The 17,547-nt window shown below is 46.1% G+C and overlaps 1 protein-coding gene across 5 annotated transcripts in view; it reads right to left on the bottom strand.

Moving 5' to 3' along the window:
* Positions 1-17,547, bottom strand: part of LOC8043178 (dual 3',5'-cyclic-AMP and -GMP phosphodiesterase 11) — a 191,390-nt gene that overhangs the window by 22,651 nt on the left and 151,192 nt on the right. For 2 of the 5 annotated variants that reach the window (XM_042292216.1, XM_042292219.1), the window contains exons 3-9: positions 13,417-13,665; positions 11,511-11,690; positions 7,510-7,722; positions 6,071-6,235; positions 5,763-5,852; positions 4,086-4,223; positions 1,210-1,280 (exon numbers count right to left, since the gene is read on the bottom strand). In XM_042292216.1, coding sequence (XP_042148150.1) covers positions 1,210-1,280; positions 4,086-4,223; positions 5,763-5,852; positions 6,071-6,235; positions 7,510-7,722; positions 11,511-11,690; positions 13,417-13,665 — 1,106 coding nt within the window. Of the gene's footprint in view, positions 1-1,209; positions 1,281-4,085; positions 4,224-5,762; positions 5,853-6,070; positions 6,236-7,509; positions 7,723-9,721; positions 9,938-11,510; positions 11,691-13,416; positions 13,666-17,547 lie in introns of those variants that run through there. The other 3 variants (XM_042292217.1, XM_042292220.1, XM_042292221.1) reach the window with 2 other exon arrangements.

Below are 17,547 nucleotides of genomic sequence, written 5' to 3'. Positions count from 1 at the left end.
CGATGACTCGGGATATTACGGTAGTTATATTAAAACTGAGCTTAGAAGTGTAAAAGTGGAAGGCTGGGAACAAGGTCTTCACAAGTTCAGCTGAATTTTCATGGTGCACGGTAGTGAAAGACTATTTAATACTCAATTTGAAAATATTCGGCCAAAACCACTATTCACTCTGAATTAGCTTTTAACTGAAAATCCACGATTCACACATGACTAGAATGAATTAAAAGAGAATAGCCATTCAGCTCACCTAGAAGCTTTTTAACAGATCTACGCTTTTCTAGCCTTACAGATCTGTCTTAAAAAGGTTGTGAAAGCTACTAATGTGCCTGTGCAGGTGAGTTATATGGCCAGGGGGACACCGGATAGAACACAAATTGTTACAATAAGTCTGAAAATTACCTAAAATTTGTCAATTAACGTTTTAGCTAAAGAAAATAAATGTATGCTCTCGATTAGAAACTTACTGAGTGTCATCAAAAACTACTAAATAAGTAAATTTTAAAAAGATTTAAGGTGCGAGCTTGGGTGGTGCACTAACTCAAAACTCGTGCAACTGGCACAACGCTAGGGTTGCAAAAAAATGCCCATGCGGTTTTTCCGCCTTTTATCGCCCGTGTTTTCCTATCGCCAGCATCGCGCTTGCTGCAAGAATGGTAATTTTAGCACACTATCGTGCTTCCCATGTGCCCCAAATTCTTTCCAAAATTTACTTATTTATTGGTTTTCGATGGCGCTCATCAAGTATCTGATTGGAACCATATCTATTGAATAATCAAAAACTTGTTTAACAAACTTTAGTTCCCTTACCGACTTGTCGTGACGATTAAGGCCAATTCACACAGACGTGCGTCGAGTCAAACCGAGTATAACTGCAATACCTTGCGACGTACAGGTTGCTATGGCAACAGCTGCAACACAGCTGTTGCCATAGCAACCTGTACGTCGCAAGGCGTTGCAGTTGCACTCCGTCGGACTCGACGCAAGTGTGTGAACCAACCTTTATCCTCCAATATTACGTCCCCCTGGCCGTATAACCCACCTGCACAGACTGCATTAGTGTAGCTTTCACGGTTTTTTAGAACACTTTTGTAAAGTATTAGATTAAACACCCCATATATTTAATATCACTGCGATAATATGGAGCAGACATACTCTGCACTGCAAGTCATTTTTAGGAGACGCCGAGACAACATCAGCCAATCTGCTCACCTAGTGCAGCAGGACATGTCGTCCTTGAGAACATCCTTGGCTTCGAGATCGAACACACGGTGAAAAGTTGTCTGCGGGGCACAAAAACGAACATATTTAAAAGTCACGAAATGATTTTTGATATGCAACTTTCAGGCATGTATAGTCGCCGACAAGGTAAGAACAGCAGGAACATCCTTCAGCTGTCCCACCTGCGGCGGGAGATTCCTACCGTCAAAAATGCTTCAGTATCTCGAGAGCCTCAAGCAGGCATGCGCAGCCAAAGCAACGACAGAGGGCAGTGAGCATGTGCTAGAGGCATCTGAAAGAGACTTCCTGCGAGTCTTGTGCCGTCAGTGACTAATATGTTGTCCAGCCCGCCAGAATAATGTTAAAGCCTGCTAACAATGTACAGCAAACCAATTCTTCTAATGCAAGACTGAAGAGGGAAAAGACGCCATATTTTCCGGCGTATAAGTCACGGTTTTGTTCAGAAATTTTTCTTGGTGCGTCTTATACAACAACACCACTTATATGCAAGCTTTTTTTTTTTTTTTTAATTCACGGCGAAACATTATTTTTTTATGCACCGCGCACCATTTTTAACAGAACGCTGTAACTATGTAGCCATAGGTGGTGTCACTCCTTTCAGGAGGCACTGCTGTCACCACTCTTCTAGACTTTTCATAACAGACTCAGAAAGTGAGGAATTTGACGATTTCCTCAAAGCGGCTGAGTGCAAATAGGCAAGGCAACAAGAATAAAGCTTTTACAGCATGTCATCAACATAGCCTAATTCTGCCATGGTTTCACATTTTTTTGTTTCAGTCCAGTAACACTAAAAGGTAAGTGGGCCGATATACATGCATTGCAGAAAATTTTTAATGTATTTTTTTAGTTTCTGTTTGATGAGCAGTTTTTATCTGCCATACTCCAGCAGTGTTGCTACGTGTAAAAAGGAAGGATCGTGGCTAGCCATCTTTTAGCGGAACCCAAAGTGTATTAAGATTTATCTATCTGCCCATGCGTTGATACTTGTGTCGTCTCCATGACTTGGCCTAGGCTGGGCCTAGTGGTCAGGTTCACAAGCATCTGGCACGTTAACCTTTCGTCTGTTCAGTGCGTGTACACATGCATAAAGCCGACTATCCTCTCATTTCGCACCTTTTACGTCCTTTTACTGCAAAACACTCGATTGCTCCTGCCAGACAGTAGCTTGCTACGGGCATTTCTCATGAGTCGAAACGTGAAAGTTTTTTGCGCGTCAAACGCTACGTGTGAACTAGACAATTGTGCAAAATTCTAACCCCACAATACCGAAGCGCGTAAAAAAAAGAAAGAAAGAAATTCATAGCGTGAACCCTGCGAAGAGTGCACGACTTATATATCAACTTTTCTGCAAAAACCGGTCAATATATGGAAGTGCAACTTGTAGAGAAGGGTGCAACTTTTAGTCCAGGAAATATGGTAATATCAGACCCTGTTCATTCTACGCCATTTTAGCGATATCTCGCATTATCTCGAGCCCATACTCTCGTCGCAGAACTTCTGATAACTGTAGTGAACATTAAGTTGAAATGCACCAAACATTTAACTAGACAACACATTTACCTTGTCGGTACAAGAGGTTAGGCCGAGATGCAGGAAAAGAGGGTAAATGCCCATGCATACTTGTCTAGACACAATGCAAGCTATGTCCAAACAGTCCATAGCAAACTTATGCAAAAGTAGCTTGTTTCCAGGTCCCATTTAATGAACCAAGTGCAGACGGACCTGCCGTATCTTTAGATAGACACAGAATAAACAATATATATATATGGCTAAAATATTTAGTGTAATACACGTTGACAATGCAAACAAATGATCATGTACTTAGCAGCTTAGCTCCTGTACAAATTTTCTCAGTAATAAATAACTGAGAGCTTCTTTATGCCTAAACAGAACAAAATTCGAGGAAATTAATCAGCTTGTTCGTGGGCTGTGGGATTCGAAAAGAAGCACCTAGCTGGCCTCCGCTGGTTCGCACAGTTCCGCTTCACTGTGCCGAGAGTGCCGTGCACGTTGCAATCTCTCGTAAGCACTGGCACCATTTAACGGGCAGCCCAAAAACACTTCTGAAACGCGTATATATTTTTCTAATTTTCTGTCCACAATTTGTCCACCGTGGGCTCAAAATAATTCCGACAATGTTATAAGTGACCATCTCTCATACATAGTGCGTAGATTTGATCTCGAAAATACTGCAAAACTTTCGGTCTACGTATATGCGGGTTGGAGGCATTCCTGACGTACCCGATAAGTGGCACCAGTGTGCCGGCGGTTACGAAAGACCGCAATACATGCAGCACACTCAAGGGAGAATGTGCGAACCGGGTGAAACCTGAGCACCACGGTGCCTGGAACGCATCTCCGACCAATGCGTAAATACTGCGTCCTAAAAAGTGGTCCCTCGATTTCTGTCGGACGACGTTATAGAAGTGTCACACGTTATAGAAGTGTCACACTGTCCCCAGCCGCGACCCTGGTGGTGTCACAGCGGCGGCGGTGGATGCCGCAAGGCACCCATTCTGCAGCAAGTCGCTCTCAAGCTTGACAGTTCGTGGAAGTTGCAGCCAGGAGTTGGGAGATCGCAACGACGGCAGCGACTCACGCATTCTTTGGAGCTTTCTTTTCCAGAACTTGTACACAAAACCGCAGGAATCCCGACATCCGACAGGCGTGACACCCCGGCCTTTGTGGCCTCCTCCATTGCCACTTGGGGATTACTTTTTATGCGTGGGCGGAATGGGACGCTAAACACACGGGTCGGAGACACGTTCCATGCACAACATCGAGCGCATTGCGTGTTCGATTGCTTTCCACAAAGCAAGGCCCATTTGCCCGGCAGGAGTGGTCACCTTGGTCTTGTGGTCGACGAGGAGAACTTGGCAGCGCTCGCACTCGAGCAGCGCCTGCATGTGCACCATGATGCGGTACACCACCTGCTCTATGGTGCTCTGCTCCTCAAACACCATGCGGGCCAGGTCCAGCAGTACCTGCCAGCAGAAGTAGTAATTTTTGCTCGCAAGCTCACTAACAATTAATTCAAAAGCAATAGTCCTAACCTCAAACTCACAACTAGAAAAAAGTTCCAAACTCACTCACCCTTACCTTCACGGATGCCCTCACCTCCAATTCCTTGCTTACAAACTCATGGACTCTCTAAACTAGTCACCGAACTCACGCCCTAGCTCGACCCCAAACTCGACATTTTCCGAGGCTTACGAACTCACTCCCCGAGCTAATGCTTGATTGGTGAGAACGAGTGAGGTGAGTGAGTGCGTTCATGAGTGAGTCTTGCTGAGGTATGCCTGCCAGGGAGCACACCGCCTCCATATGCACGCACAGCCATTCACCCTTCATGGGGAGGCAGAACTTTTGCGCCATTGTTCAGTTTCTTTGCCTCTTTTCCTGGTGAATGGAAGCCATATGTTTTTCTCATTCATTTAGATAATACATTTCAAAACTGAAATATGATGCGGAGTGACGTAGTAATAAGTACATTTTTCGTGGCACCTTTTACCCATTCGATCGTCGGTTATTTTAATAATACTGCAAAAAAGATGAATAGATTCAATGGATCGTTTTGATTATCTATGATAGCTGTTTTACGTTTAATTGCAAATTCCTAGTAGTAGAAACATCTATGTGCAAAAATAAGAATAGAATTACTAAGGAAAAAAGAAAATAATGGATATTCCAGTTATGCTCTTAGCAGCACTATGCAATAGAATTTAAATATTACTGCATTGTATGAAAGTGTCAAAAATTATTTGGGGCATTTATGGGTAAGTAAGAATCTGCTAACATTTTACTGCACTTCATATGCTTGAAAGAAAAATGGCCGAATTACCGTAAAATATTGCAGAAGCACCCACTTCGTTCAAGCGCCCATTATTAAAATTTTCCAAATTTGCGAATTCTGCAAATTATAAGTTAAGTGCCCGATTAGACGGGACAAACACCCATGTCTAGATTAACCCAATTTTCAGTGAAAGTGGAGTGGGCCCTCTCTGCATAATTTACGGTAGTGTCGCCTGCCCTCCATAAGAGAACTAATATTAATCGGCTATTTTGGGTTTAATCCATCTGCAGAATGCCATAAGAGCAGAAGCTGTACGTAATGAATCACACTAATCTACAGGACAAAAAATTACTTCATACATATCTCACCCTTTTGGTTCAATACCAGTCTGCTAAACTGATCAAAACAAACACGTGTCAAACAATTGTTGCGGCAGCTAAAGATTCCAACTGCCGCTACTGATGTCTAACTAAGCAGTGTCGTTTATTTTTTTTAAATTTTAAACAGCATTGGTTTCGTTTAGTTTCTTACTGCATTTGTGTCTAATTGAGCCAGTTAAATATCAATACATGACAACTGGACCAATTTTCCCTTCCATTACAAATCACCAGTTGTCCAACATGGCATTGCTAGCACACTGATGTAACAATACTAGTCACAACTACTGGTGTAATCGAAATCAGGAGCGATATAAAGAGACAATTGACAGTTTGACTTCATGCTGGCTCACCTGATTTCTTGTGTTTTCCAGTTCTGAACGCTCGTACAACTGCGCATTCCTCAGCACTAAGCCGCAGAACTGAAGGTACTCCGAGAAGACCTGAGCAGCAAAGCAGAAAAAATATACACACCGTAAGCGTGCTATGTAATTAAGATACACGACAACAAACGCAGCACATTTCTCAAAATTAGAAGAATAATAGAGTTGAACACTTTAAATGTTGGACTAACACAGCTCGGCTCAGTTCTCATCTGCTAGAAGTCAGCCTTCTGAAGTTGTACCGGGGCCGAAAGTAAGACACAGAGAGGGGCTGGCACCTTTTCGTCGTTGCGGTTGAAGACGTCGTGGCCGTTGTGGTCCTTCTTGTTGATCACCTGGGCCACGCCGATCACCTCCCCGTCGCGGTCGAACACGGGCATGCACAGCATGCACCGCGTCCTGTAGCCCGTCCTCAGATCTATGCTCTTGTTGAACCGGGAGTCCTGGGGGCGAGACCACAACCATTGACAGCGTTGCCCGCCCCTACGTCGTTCTTTGGGACGGCACTCAATGTTTATCGCATTCCCCCAATTTCCGCCCGACCGACATTCCCACGGGTCGTCATAATCTCGGCAAAGAGGGCAGCCGGGGCAGTCGCCTGTCCCGCCGCCACTTAACCATACAGTTAATATAATAATTTAGAGGAAAAGGTCCCACGCATGCCGGCCGGTTCGGAATGGCATAGATGCAGACATACCTCTTGCGACACCTAATATACACAAAGAAGCAGGAAAACACCACCTATAAGGTCTGTACCTAGCTCTAGCTTACTTTGCAAAAAAACGGCAGTATCGCGCATTGTTCAAAAATAGATAAAGTTGACAAGCATTGGAACAACTTCAACTCATCGCAGCAAAACAAACATGTCTATAACGTCCCATCATCCACTTTCTTTTCGTGCTCTTCCGTCAGTCTCTTTCTCATTCTTTCTCTCGAAACCACGAATGTCAGCACCTACAATCTGCTGCATTCTGCAGCTGTTCTTACCTGCCTGCACTCGCCCCGCACCCAACTGGCCTATGAAACCTCTGGCAGCCGTGGGTAGGAGCGCCATGAGGGCAGAGACACCCGCTTCACATCTTCTTGGCTGGAAACTTTATGACCGACCACCGAGACCATGAAAACAGCCATACTCTTGCCCGACGGCTCTATCCAATCGCCATTTCGGGGCCACTCGGACAGCGGTATGTGACGCTAAATATGCGAGTCAAAAATGCATTACGGGCACCCTATGGCCTTAGTGAAGGGTCAGGTTGAAATTACAGAAACGAACGAAGAAAGGACGGAACAGCTAGCATAAAACAGCTGACTAAGAACTTTGATTTAATACGCTTCTTTGTACACGTAATCTTCTTCAAAGGCTGTACACCATATACACAAAATAACCATTACTTGCAAAAAAAGATAACTTGAGGAAATTATTAAATATAATGTTACCTGCCATAATTTATCCTACAAGCTATCCGGGTGCAACACACCACAAATACTGTTGCTGTACGGTGTGGATAGACGAGGTGCTAACACATTCAACCACACATTGCTCAAGTTACCCGGGTGTGGCACACGGCAGATAATCGTTTCTGTAAGTTCGAGCCAACCTTTCGCCATTGTGTATATGTCAACCACTAAAACCCTACAGCGGCTCGACGGGGATTCGATAGAACTAGGGTGCACGGTTCCACTCGGGGGAGGTCCCTGGAGCAGGGAGGGAGCTCACGTTGTAGCAGTCCGGGATGTTGACGGCCTCCTTGCTCTGGGCGACGTAGCCCACAATGCCCGAGCCCCAGGGCACCCGCACCTCCTCGTAGCGCACCTGCTCCAGCGTGGACTGGCAGGAGACGTCGAAGAGCTGGCTCACCAGGCACCGCTCGGTCGAGTCCCTGTCCCCGTGCACCAGGAAGAGCGAGCACCGGTCCGCATTCGTTATCACCTGCACCATAGGCGGGTTCCTTCCAGTTCTGCACTCAAGAAACTGCTCGCGACCAGTGGCCGAAGAACAAGTTTGGTCCGGGTTTCGGCACATGCGGAGAGTTGGCGTACTCATGACGTTTAGGTGAGCTACCTGAACCGTACGAGTGAGGTTGGTGGCAAGCAAAGATTAAAGGGATACTACAACGAAATTTCGGCGCTCATTTTTTTGGTCTATATGTGTTCAAAAGAGCAGTATCACATGAAACACACCAATATGTTGTAAAAAAAAGTCTCGAAAAGGAATTGTAAAACAAATTAAACGATTAGCAAAGAGCACCTGGTGGATGTCGCTAACGCCTCGTTTGTAATGCTCGTCTAGGAACCTTGACAGCTAGTGACGGAGGTTGTCTCGTCTCCGGCCACGACGAGAGAAGGGGGGAAGGAGGAACTCCCCTCTTCCCGAGAATCCCTTTTGTGTGTCGCAGAAGTCGCTATTGTCCCCCTAGAAGATTATAGAAGATTAACCCGCCACTCAAAATTCGTACAAAAGCAGCCGCTTCGGTGGCTAAAACGACTAAACCATCCTCTCGACGTCAGCCTCGCCGTAGCTTTGCTCGTCTTGAGACGACCTACATCACGATTGCATTGGATGTCACGTGCTCTAAGCTGGGCCTTCTCCGAGCGCTTGCCGGAGTGGGCCGTTTATAACAAAAAATACAGCCACCAGGATCAAAATACAAACGTGCGATTGTCATTTACAGATATTGTGGATCATATTCAACCTATTTTTGAACACGACGGGAATATTTCAAATTTCATTGAAGTATCCCTTTAAAGAGAGCGTACAACGGAAGACGTGGCGGGACACGACTTTTCTCTCCCGCACGCTATCATCTCGTTGGGACGTTGCAGGATCGTTTGCCAGAGCATGTCGTTGTCCAAAACAATTGCAGGCTACGGCGTTTTTGTTTTTGCTTGTCTTTGTTGTTTCGCCAATTCCGATGCTTAAAGGGACGCTGACAGGGTATTTATGCTCGCCGAGGTTTTTAGTCGTATGTGACATATGTCAGCCCAACTTCTCAGAACAGAATTTGAGGCTCGAAATTCGGTTTCTTTCTGCCCTAAAACCGCCGATCAACAACTGGCCAGTTAGAGTCGCGCTCACTCTCTTCAACCTGGTCAAGGGCCGTTTTCTAAGGTTTAGATACAACCACCATATATAATCAAAGTCGTAGGTCATCGAAGGCATGCACACAATATTAAAAATAGAAAAGAGATATGATACCCATTCTTTGGGGCTTTTAAGAAGCTGCAAATGTATTGTTTCGGGGGAAAAAACATTATCACAGCCACGTGACTTCTGCCACCTCTCTCCTCGTCTACACTTCTTCTTCCTCGCCAGACCAGTTTCAGTTTCGGGCAGTTGCATTTTTTTTTTACTTTATTAAAAATATATGTGACGCTGTGGCAAAATATTGATTGGGTAGTCTACTGACACCATAATAAATCGCCTGGCAAAAAATAAAATAATAAAATTTGCGGGGGTGTCAGTGTCCCTTTAAAATCTCTCCATATAATGAAGTCGACCCCCGTCAGCTCCAACTGAGTGGATCATCCATCAACGAGATGATCCTTTCCTCATTTGCTGAGGAAGCGGGATTGCACAGCTGGAAAAAAATTAGGTCGAAAAGGACTGCGAGCCTAAAACATTTTCGCTTTTAGAAAAATTAGCATACAGATTAGCATACACATACTAAAAATAGCATACACATTAGCACTACTGTAAAATATTGCAGGAGCACCCACTACACTTTCACTGAAAATTGGGTGAAGCTAAACATGGGAGCTTGTCCGGTCAAATCGGGTGCTTAACGTATAATTTGCAGAATTCCTAAGTTTGGAAAATTTTAATAGTGGGCGCTTGAACGAAGTAGGTGCTTCTGTGGTATTTTATGGTAGTCACCGACCGTTTTTTCGGACTCCGATAATTTGGACCTAAAGGGCGAACCGTGACTTACCCCATAGAAACAGTGCATATTTACGACTGATGTTTCGAACAGCTTGAAGTCTGAAAGTTTGATTATTCTGAGAAAATCGTCGCAAGCGATCAGCAGGAAACACTACCGTGAAGCGGCCATTTTGAATTCTATGTTGGCTGCAAATGGATTGGCTTGGTTTGGCAGCGCTTCTTGAGTACTCCTGAGTCATACCGCTAGGTGACGCTATGCTAGCCCTTTTTTACATTTAGCTGCACGTCATCATCATCATTATTATTACAATTTCGCTTTGTTTCCTTCTATATCTTCACCCAAACTCCGCCCCACTTTCGTGTTGCCAGTCGCCATTTTGTGCTCGTGAATTTGCGCCTCTCATCTTGTTCGGACAACGCTGGCTTGGACGTCATGGCCCCACCTGTTTTCTGCCGTCGCGATGCACAGAAAGTATTCGACCATAACGCTAGAAAAGAAGGCAGCGATTCTCAAGCTAACAGAAAGTTGCCGAACGGAAACGGAGGCGTAACTTAAAACAAGGCACGCAGGCGTACCTGAAGCAAGGCACTATTCACAGCATTTTTAAGCCCACTTGGAAGTAATAAAGGCAAGTTTTTCAATTTGCTGATTTTTCGGACTGCTCTATTATTCGGACGTTTTTTCGATCCCTGCGAAGTCCGAATAATCGGTCGGCGACTGTAGTCAAACTGAAACAAATCATTTCATGGTCCCATTCAAAAAGTTCCTTAAAGTTGAAAAAAGGCACCAGTGCTCAAATGCCTACAACAAAATCAGATGTTACATATGCTTAGACAGAGTGAGGTTGGTCTGCCAAATTATGGCAACAATGGTTCACGTTGCAGATCATAAATTTAGCCGGTGCATGACAACTGCTAGCCCGAGGTCTCTAACATGCATCACGCAGGTGCGCGGCTGTACATCGGTACGGTGCTCGTCCAGACCATACAGACAGGGGTGGGGACCGAACGCAGGATCCCCGGGAATTCTGCAGCACGAGCCTCAGCTACGTGTGTTCTGCTTGGCCACCAAATAATCCCCCCCAAGATGCCTCCTGAAAAATTGTAGATTCCTTCCACTTCACGTGAAGATGGGGAAGACCAGCGAAGCTGTTATCTTTACGTCTAGGACGATGCCTATAGGACTATGTCTAGGACGACCTCAAGGACGACCTCCAGGATGACCTTGAGGTCGACGCCTAGGGGACAACGTCTAGGACGACCTCAAGGACGACTTGTAGGATGACCTCGAGGACGCCGCCTAAAGGACGACGTCTGGGACGACCTCAAGGACGACGTCTAGGACGACCTCAAGGACAACTTTAGGATGACCTCGAGGACGACGCTTAGAGGATGACCTTAAGGACGACTTCTAGGACGCCCTTGAGTACGACTTCTAGGACGACCTCGAGGACAACGCCTAAAGGACGACGCCTAGGATGACCTTTCGAACGACCTCAAGGATTACTTTCAGAACGACCTCGAGGACGATGCCTAGAGATGGTAACAAGGGATCAGGACTTCACTATCTAATAATGCCAAGGAAGGCTGACTCATGGCGGTGGCCCACTCTTTTTATTTTTGTTTATTCATACTTCCCATGACCAATGGGGAGCTTTCTGTCAGCATATGAGGACGCATTTTTTCCGAGACCCTAGTGTATAACAGCTTCGCTGTAAAATGTCGCTAGACCTAAATACGGCCGTGCGGGCAACGGAGGCCGATGGACAAGTTGCTGTACAAGCGAGAAGTTTGGTTCTGCAGGAAGAGATCAAGGGGAAAAAAGAGAACAGACAGACCGTGACATTCTGAAGAATCTTGTGGCACAGCATTCGGATGTCCAGTTCATTGCAGATGTCCTTGACCAGTTCAAAGATCAGCTCTCTCTCGTTGAGTGCTCGTAATTCCTGGCGACTCCGTCGCTGCTGCCGCGGCGCGGAGGCGTTCTGCAGAAACATCCGACGGCAGTCACTTTTTCTCTGAAAAGACAGCTCGGATGTCAACCATCTCTCCCCACCAAGAAGCAGCCGCCCGACCCCCTTGAGGCATTACACTGGACGACGTAAAACAATTTTCAGAGTCGTTCGTAAAATAAAAAAGAGGCAACGACTCTATGAATGGAGCTCGAACGACTGCTGCAGTCGAAGACATTTTTGTAGCGGCTATGACAGTAAAATGTTTCAGTGCTGAGGCCCAAATTGAGCGAGTTGGAGGCGCAATTCTTTCACCGGCTAAATGACATTGAAACTTAAAACTTATGCTGGCCGGCGGTTCGGTTCAAGCATACTTTCCACATGCAGCCACCACAATGTGGAACGGACAGCTAGCACCACCAGCTACCACTAGCACCGGTCGACGTCCGCTACTGGCAGAAGACGGTGGCCCGCTCACGCGTTCGGGAGACTACTTCCAACTTTTGAGCCAGGTAACGCGTCGGGCCGAAACTTTCACGTACTGCCTTCATCACCAGGGTTACCTATCGGTGACTTTAGGTATGATGCCTGGAATGCGTTTCCGAGTGGTGTGCTTAGCATCCTAGTCTACGCATGCATTGGAAGTGGTCCCGAAATGGCAACAAATTATGTCACAAAAGCCGGAGTGTCACGCTGACGGATGTCGCAATCCTGAGGGTTGGGTGTAAAGGTTCTGGAAAGAGTATCAGTGGACGCGAGTGTCGCAGTTGCCATGGCGTCCAAACTCCCGGCTGCCAAGGCTACCAAAGACTGTCAATCTGGAAAGCGACCTGCAGCAGAAAAGGCTTCCACAACATCCACCACCACTGCTGAGACATGCCAAGGTCATGGCCCGCAACAGTATGACGCTTCTGCGACGTCCTGAAGCAGAAATTGAGGGTCCACTTTTGAGGCCGCGCTGGACACACCAGTCAGAGAGGCATTTTAGGCACCATGGTTTTGGCAAAACATTGTTAACTCTGATGCACCACACAAGGCGTGGGAATGTCTTCTCGGACATACCCGGTACACTCGCCTTCTCATTGCCTTTGACCTCAGCAAACACGTGGCGACTGCAGCCCCAGCCAGCTAGGTGTAGAAACCGAAACGCCTCGTTCAGCTACGATGCCTGGAATGAGTGTGTCATCGACGGGTGTGCTTTATGTGTCCTAAACAATGGTCCCTCGATTTCCACCAGTGACAACCTGACAACATCGTAGAAGTGTCATATGTTAACATATGACACTTCTACGATGTTGTCAGGTTGTCACTGGTGGAAATCGAGGGACCATTGTTTAGGACACATAAAGCACACCCGTCGATGACACACTCATTCCAGGCATCGTAGCTGAACGAGGCGATTGCGGCCTGCGGCAATTGCCGCAGGCCGCAATCCTGATGGCGTCGCAACAATGGTGGTGGGTGTGGCAAATGCCTGTTCCGCTGCAGGCCGCTCTCCAACTTGACATTATGTGGAAGCCTCTGCAGCCCAGAGTCGGACCGCCGCGACAACAACAACATTCGCGTTCACTCATACTTTTTGTTGGGACGTCTACACTAAACAGCCAGGATAGCGACATCCGACAGCGTGACACGCCGGCTTCTGCGACGTCGGCTGTTGCCACTTCGAGACCACTTTTAATGCGTGGGTGGGAGAGGACGCCGAACCCACCAGTTGGAGACGCATTCCAGGCAGCACAGTCCGGCGCTGCAAGGAGGAGACCGGGCAGCCGCTGCGGCAAAAGGCGCTCACCTGGGCCTCGCCGCCGGCCGGCAAAGCGAGGAAAGTGGGCGTGCCGTCGAAGCTCGTCTGCACGATGGGGCGCAGGGGATTGCCCCGGTCGAACTCGCATGCCGATATCTTGCGCATGGGCGGGGAGACGCCCGAACCGTTGAGGGAGGCTGAGCCGCCGGAGTTGCAGCGCACCACCGCCGTGTTGTGGCCCTGGTCTTGCACCACACTTTGGGGCACCGCGTGCGCCAGCAACCACGAGTCCACCACCTGGACAATAAGGAAGACGAGCTGAGGACTTCTCCTGGCTCGCCTCCGCCCCTCCCATGCCCCTCCCATGCCCCTCCCGTGTCCTTCCATTCCCCTTCGTGCAGAGGGCAAGTTCCTCTCTTTATCCTTTCGCAGCCCTTCCAATAAACCTTTCCGGAAAATCGCGGGGAGTTGTGGGGCTGTTCTGATGTATTTAAGTTCCAACTCGGATGCCTCGTATATCCTGGAAGCGGCACAGGTTATTCTCCCTCAGCATTAGGAGCTCGGAAAGCACGAAAACTAAAACAAACACAGAACAATGTCATATCACATACTCTGTCTTGCTTTCCATCTGCCTTCTCTGCGTTCTGAAATCACGAAATGTTAAACGAACGTCAATTTTGCCTTCGCTTCATGGATAATCTCACCTGCCGCACATCCCAACGTCACAGTGTGTCAAGAAGTTTGTGAGGAGGGGAGGTGGGCACCATATATTTTTGGAAAGGTATATTGGGGGGAAGGGGGAACCACGGATATCCCAATTTGCAAGAATTAGGGGGAGTTTCAGAAGAGTCAGGGGCACTGACTAGGGGGCACCTGTGAAACGACGATCTGTCCTAGTTTTTGCACAGCTGCTATTTTTACCTCTATAATAATAATAATATGTTTTATTTTCCGTCAAAAGTGTATGACGGAGGGAGACCAAGCAAAAAAGCTGCATGATGCAGCTTGACAAGTCCTCGGCCCCCCATCCTTACATTTGGCAGCAGTGGCACAGAAAAACAATACGGCTAAACTAGCTGCCAATGTGCTGAGAAAGGTTGGCTGTTTTTGTAAAAGCATTTATGGTCCAATAAATGCATTACAAAAAATAATTTCTGTTTTTCCTCAAATTAAAGGACTTGGTAAGAAGCTAATTTCTTTTTTTTTTTACCTGTTTGGGTGCTAAAAGAATTCCATCGCTCAACGAGTCAAAATTATAAAGTACAAAGAAAAACAGTTCTTTGCATTGGGGATTTCGTTTGATAGAAGGGGAAGCCACACTCAGTGCTTTCTCAACAGTGTCTCACTTCTCAACCATATTGAGCTCGAACAATTGAAGGGATATACAATACTTCTATTAGTCTTTACCACAGAGGAGTACCACCTTGTTTCTTTCTCTCCATCCTGGAAACTTTTTTTTTCATGATTATTTGGGCAAAACTAGCATAAAAATAACTGTGATTGTTGGCTATATCAAATAAAGGCAAAACTGAATATCAATAAAATGTGTGGGAATATTTGAATTTTTAATAGTAGCTTCTAACAAATCCGTTATTCGATATTCGCTTCGAGGTGAACCAGAGTGGATTTATGGGTCCCAGTTTGGGGGGGATGTGCATTTGGCTGGCCCGGGGGGGAGGGGGGGTGTCTGCAAAAAGATGATGTTACAGGTGAAGCGTTGCCCAGTTCTCTTTTGTTGACCTAGTATGTGCCATGTCACCAAAAACTAAACATTTCTAACAAAACTGATGCATGTTGCTTTTTTTTTTCTAGAAAACAAAAGTTGACCTTGAGAGATTTAGAGAGGGGGCAGGGCATCGCCCCTTTCCCCGCCCCCTCTTCAGCCGCCCATGAGGTGAACTACGATATTCATACCTTACGAAATGTTAATCATGGTGGGTGAGCCCCGTGAAGTGCGCTTCTTACTGAGCGCCGGTGCACTGCGGAGAAGCAACACCCGCAGAGCTCGTTCCCACAGGCGTTGCGGTAAGAAGCGCGCTGAGCAACGCTAACCCATTGCAATCAAGATTTTGAAAAGAATGCATACCGCAGTCGCGTGCCTAGGAGAAAACAACTCTTTGAAGCCGGGACAGTGCACGCGAGCGCCTGGTATAATTAAAAAAGAATAAAACATTGCGAATATTGGTACCTATCGGAGCATACCTTTGTGCCAGCAACCCTGCAACCCCGTGGCCAAAGCGCGCAGCTACTGCCTCACTTCCCTTATTAGAAGGAAGTGCGACACACAAGCGTTGCGCACCTCGGCCATGACGGGGCAGGACTGCTGGCACGATGATGCGCTTCAAAAGGAAGCCGAAGCCTAAAGATGCGTCGAAATCAAGCGTTTCTTCGGAAAGCCGGAAAGTGTTTTAGGTGGCTTATATCTATTCTTCAGATTAGTTGCTTTAGTATTTATCGACGATGCTCAGCAAGTTTTAACTGAAACCAGATGTTTACTTTCACTACTGAATAAGCTCATTAGTAAATTTAAGTGAATTAAATGAATTATTCAACTAATTAGTATGCTTCTTTGCAATTCCTGATGACTGCCATGCAGTGGTGTCACAAGGGGAAAGGGGGTTAAAAGGTTACCGCCTCGGGTGCCGCTGACCCTAGCGACGCCACTGCTGCCATCGCTGGCAGCTTGCTCCCATAAAATGTTTCTTTTTTCTTTTTTTTCTCTTTTTTTTTTTTTGCCGTGACATTTTACTTGAAGGAGGCATATGCTAAAAGCTGTTTAAATTTAAAAGAATGAATTGTGAAGCGTTTAGAAAAAATTCAATTTTTACTCAATTATTGAATCATGCCTAGTTTTACGCCCAATTAAAAAAAAATCACGCTCATGCCTTAAAAAAAAAACGGCGAATATATTTTAGGGAAATTAAGGTTAAGGATGTTTTTGTTTTATTTTATTTACAAATACTGCTGATCCCTCATGAGTAGGGCTCCGTGTTTTCGGAGTTTTTTTGTTTTTTTTCGTGAAATTCGGAGGGTGTTTTTGGAGTTTATTTTTTAGCAAAAATTTGGTATTTATCGGAGTTTATTTTTCATAAATCCCCAATTCTCCGAAATTCGGAGATTACTTTTGCAGTGTTTCCTATTAAAAAATAATAAATAATAAGCGGATGCAAACGTATGCAAGATCAAAATTAAAACGCGCTTGTATCAATTAAGATTTCTTCAGTCGAACTTGGCATTGGTGTCATTGGCTATACTAATTTGTCCCACGACAAAAGTCGCAAGTCGATACCTTAAAATCAATAAACTGCGGGAGGCAGCCGCAAGGAAGCTCGTAGTCATCCCATCAATCTATCCCCCGGCCGCGCGAGGTGGAGTGGTTAAGGTTGTAATAGAGAAGTTTCAACTGCCCCTCTTCCCCATTTTATACAATCTCTATGGTCCATAGCTTTCGCTGTCACCCCCCCAGAAACATACCCTCTCCTTTCTCTAAATCCCAAATCCCATGGACCGAACAGAAAACCAAAAGAGTGGCTTTTGTCGTGACACAAATGGTACAATGACCTGTTTCCTGAACCAACCATGACGAGACAAGCCGTAAGACCCCCTTTTGACAACGGTCCGAGTCTTGAAAGATAATGATGGTGTCATTTTCCCAGGACCATTGAACCTGCGCTGCACAAATTGTAAAAAAAAAAAAAAAATCTTTTTTTTTTTTTTTGCTGTGGGGTAAGGGGGGGGAGTTGGCATGGGCACATAACAATTCGGAGTTTACCGGATAAAAAAATTTTACCGGCGGGTGTTTTTCGGAGTTTCTTGGATTTATCCGAAAACATGGAGCCCTACTTATGAGGGATCTAGCAGGGTGGAAAAACATAAAACAAAGCATAAAAGTACAAAGGAGTTACATCAATTGGAAAACAAGGCAAAAACAAATGCACTGACAGGGTCTTGACTATAGTAAAGTTGTAAAGTTCCCAGAGAACGCCCCCCCCCCCCCCCCCCTCAAAATGAAGAGGTAAATGGTGAAAAACATGGGGGTGGGCTATCTTGGGGGAAGACACAGCAAAACTTTATCAAAAACTAATGATAAAAAGCGCCGCCCCCCCCCCCCCCCCTATCGGCGGGGGGGGGGGGGGGGGGGGGGCTACAGATTACGTGACGCGGGAGCTGCTACTCCAG

This window comes from Ixodes scapularis, unplaced genomic scaffold (assembly GCF_016920785.2).
Source record: "Ixodes scapularis isolate PalLabHiFi unplaced genomic scaffold, ASM1692078v2 PGA_scaffold3__209_contigs__length_174095766, whole genome shotgun sequence".
NCBI lineage: Eukaryota > Metazoa > Arthropoda > Arachnida > Ixodida > Ixodidae > Ixodes > Ixodes scapularis.
Note: the sequence above shows the minus strand (reverse complement) of the source record. Positions and strands in the feature narration are given on the sequence as shown.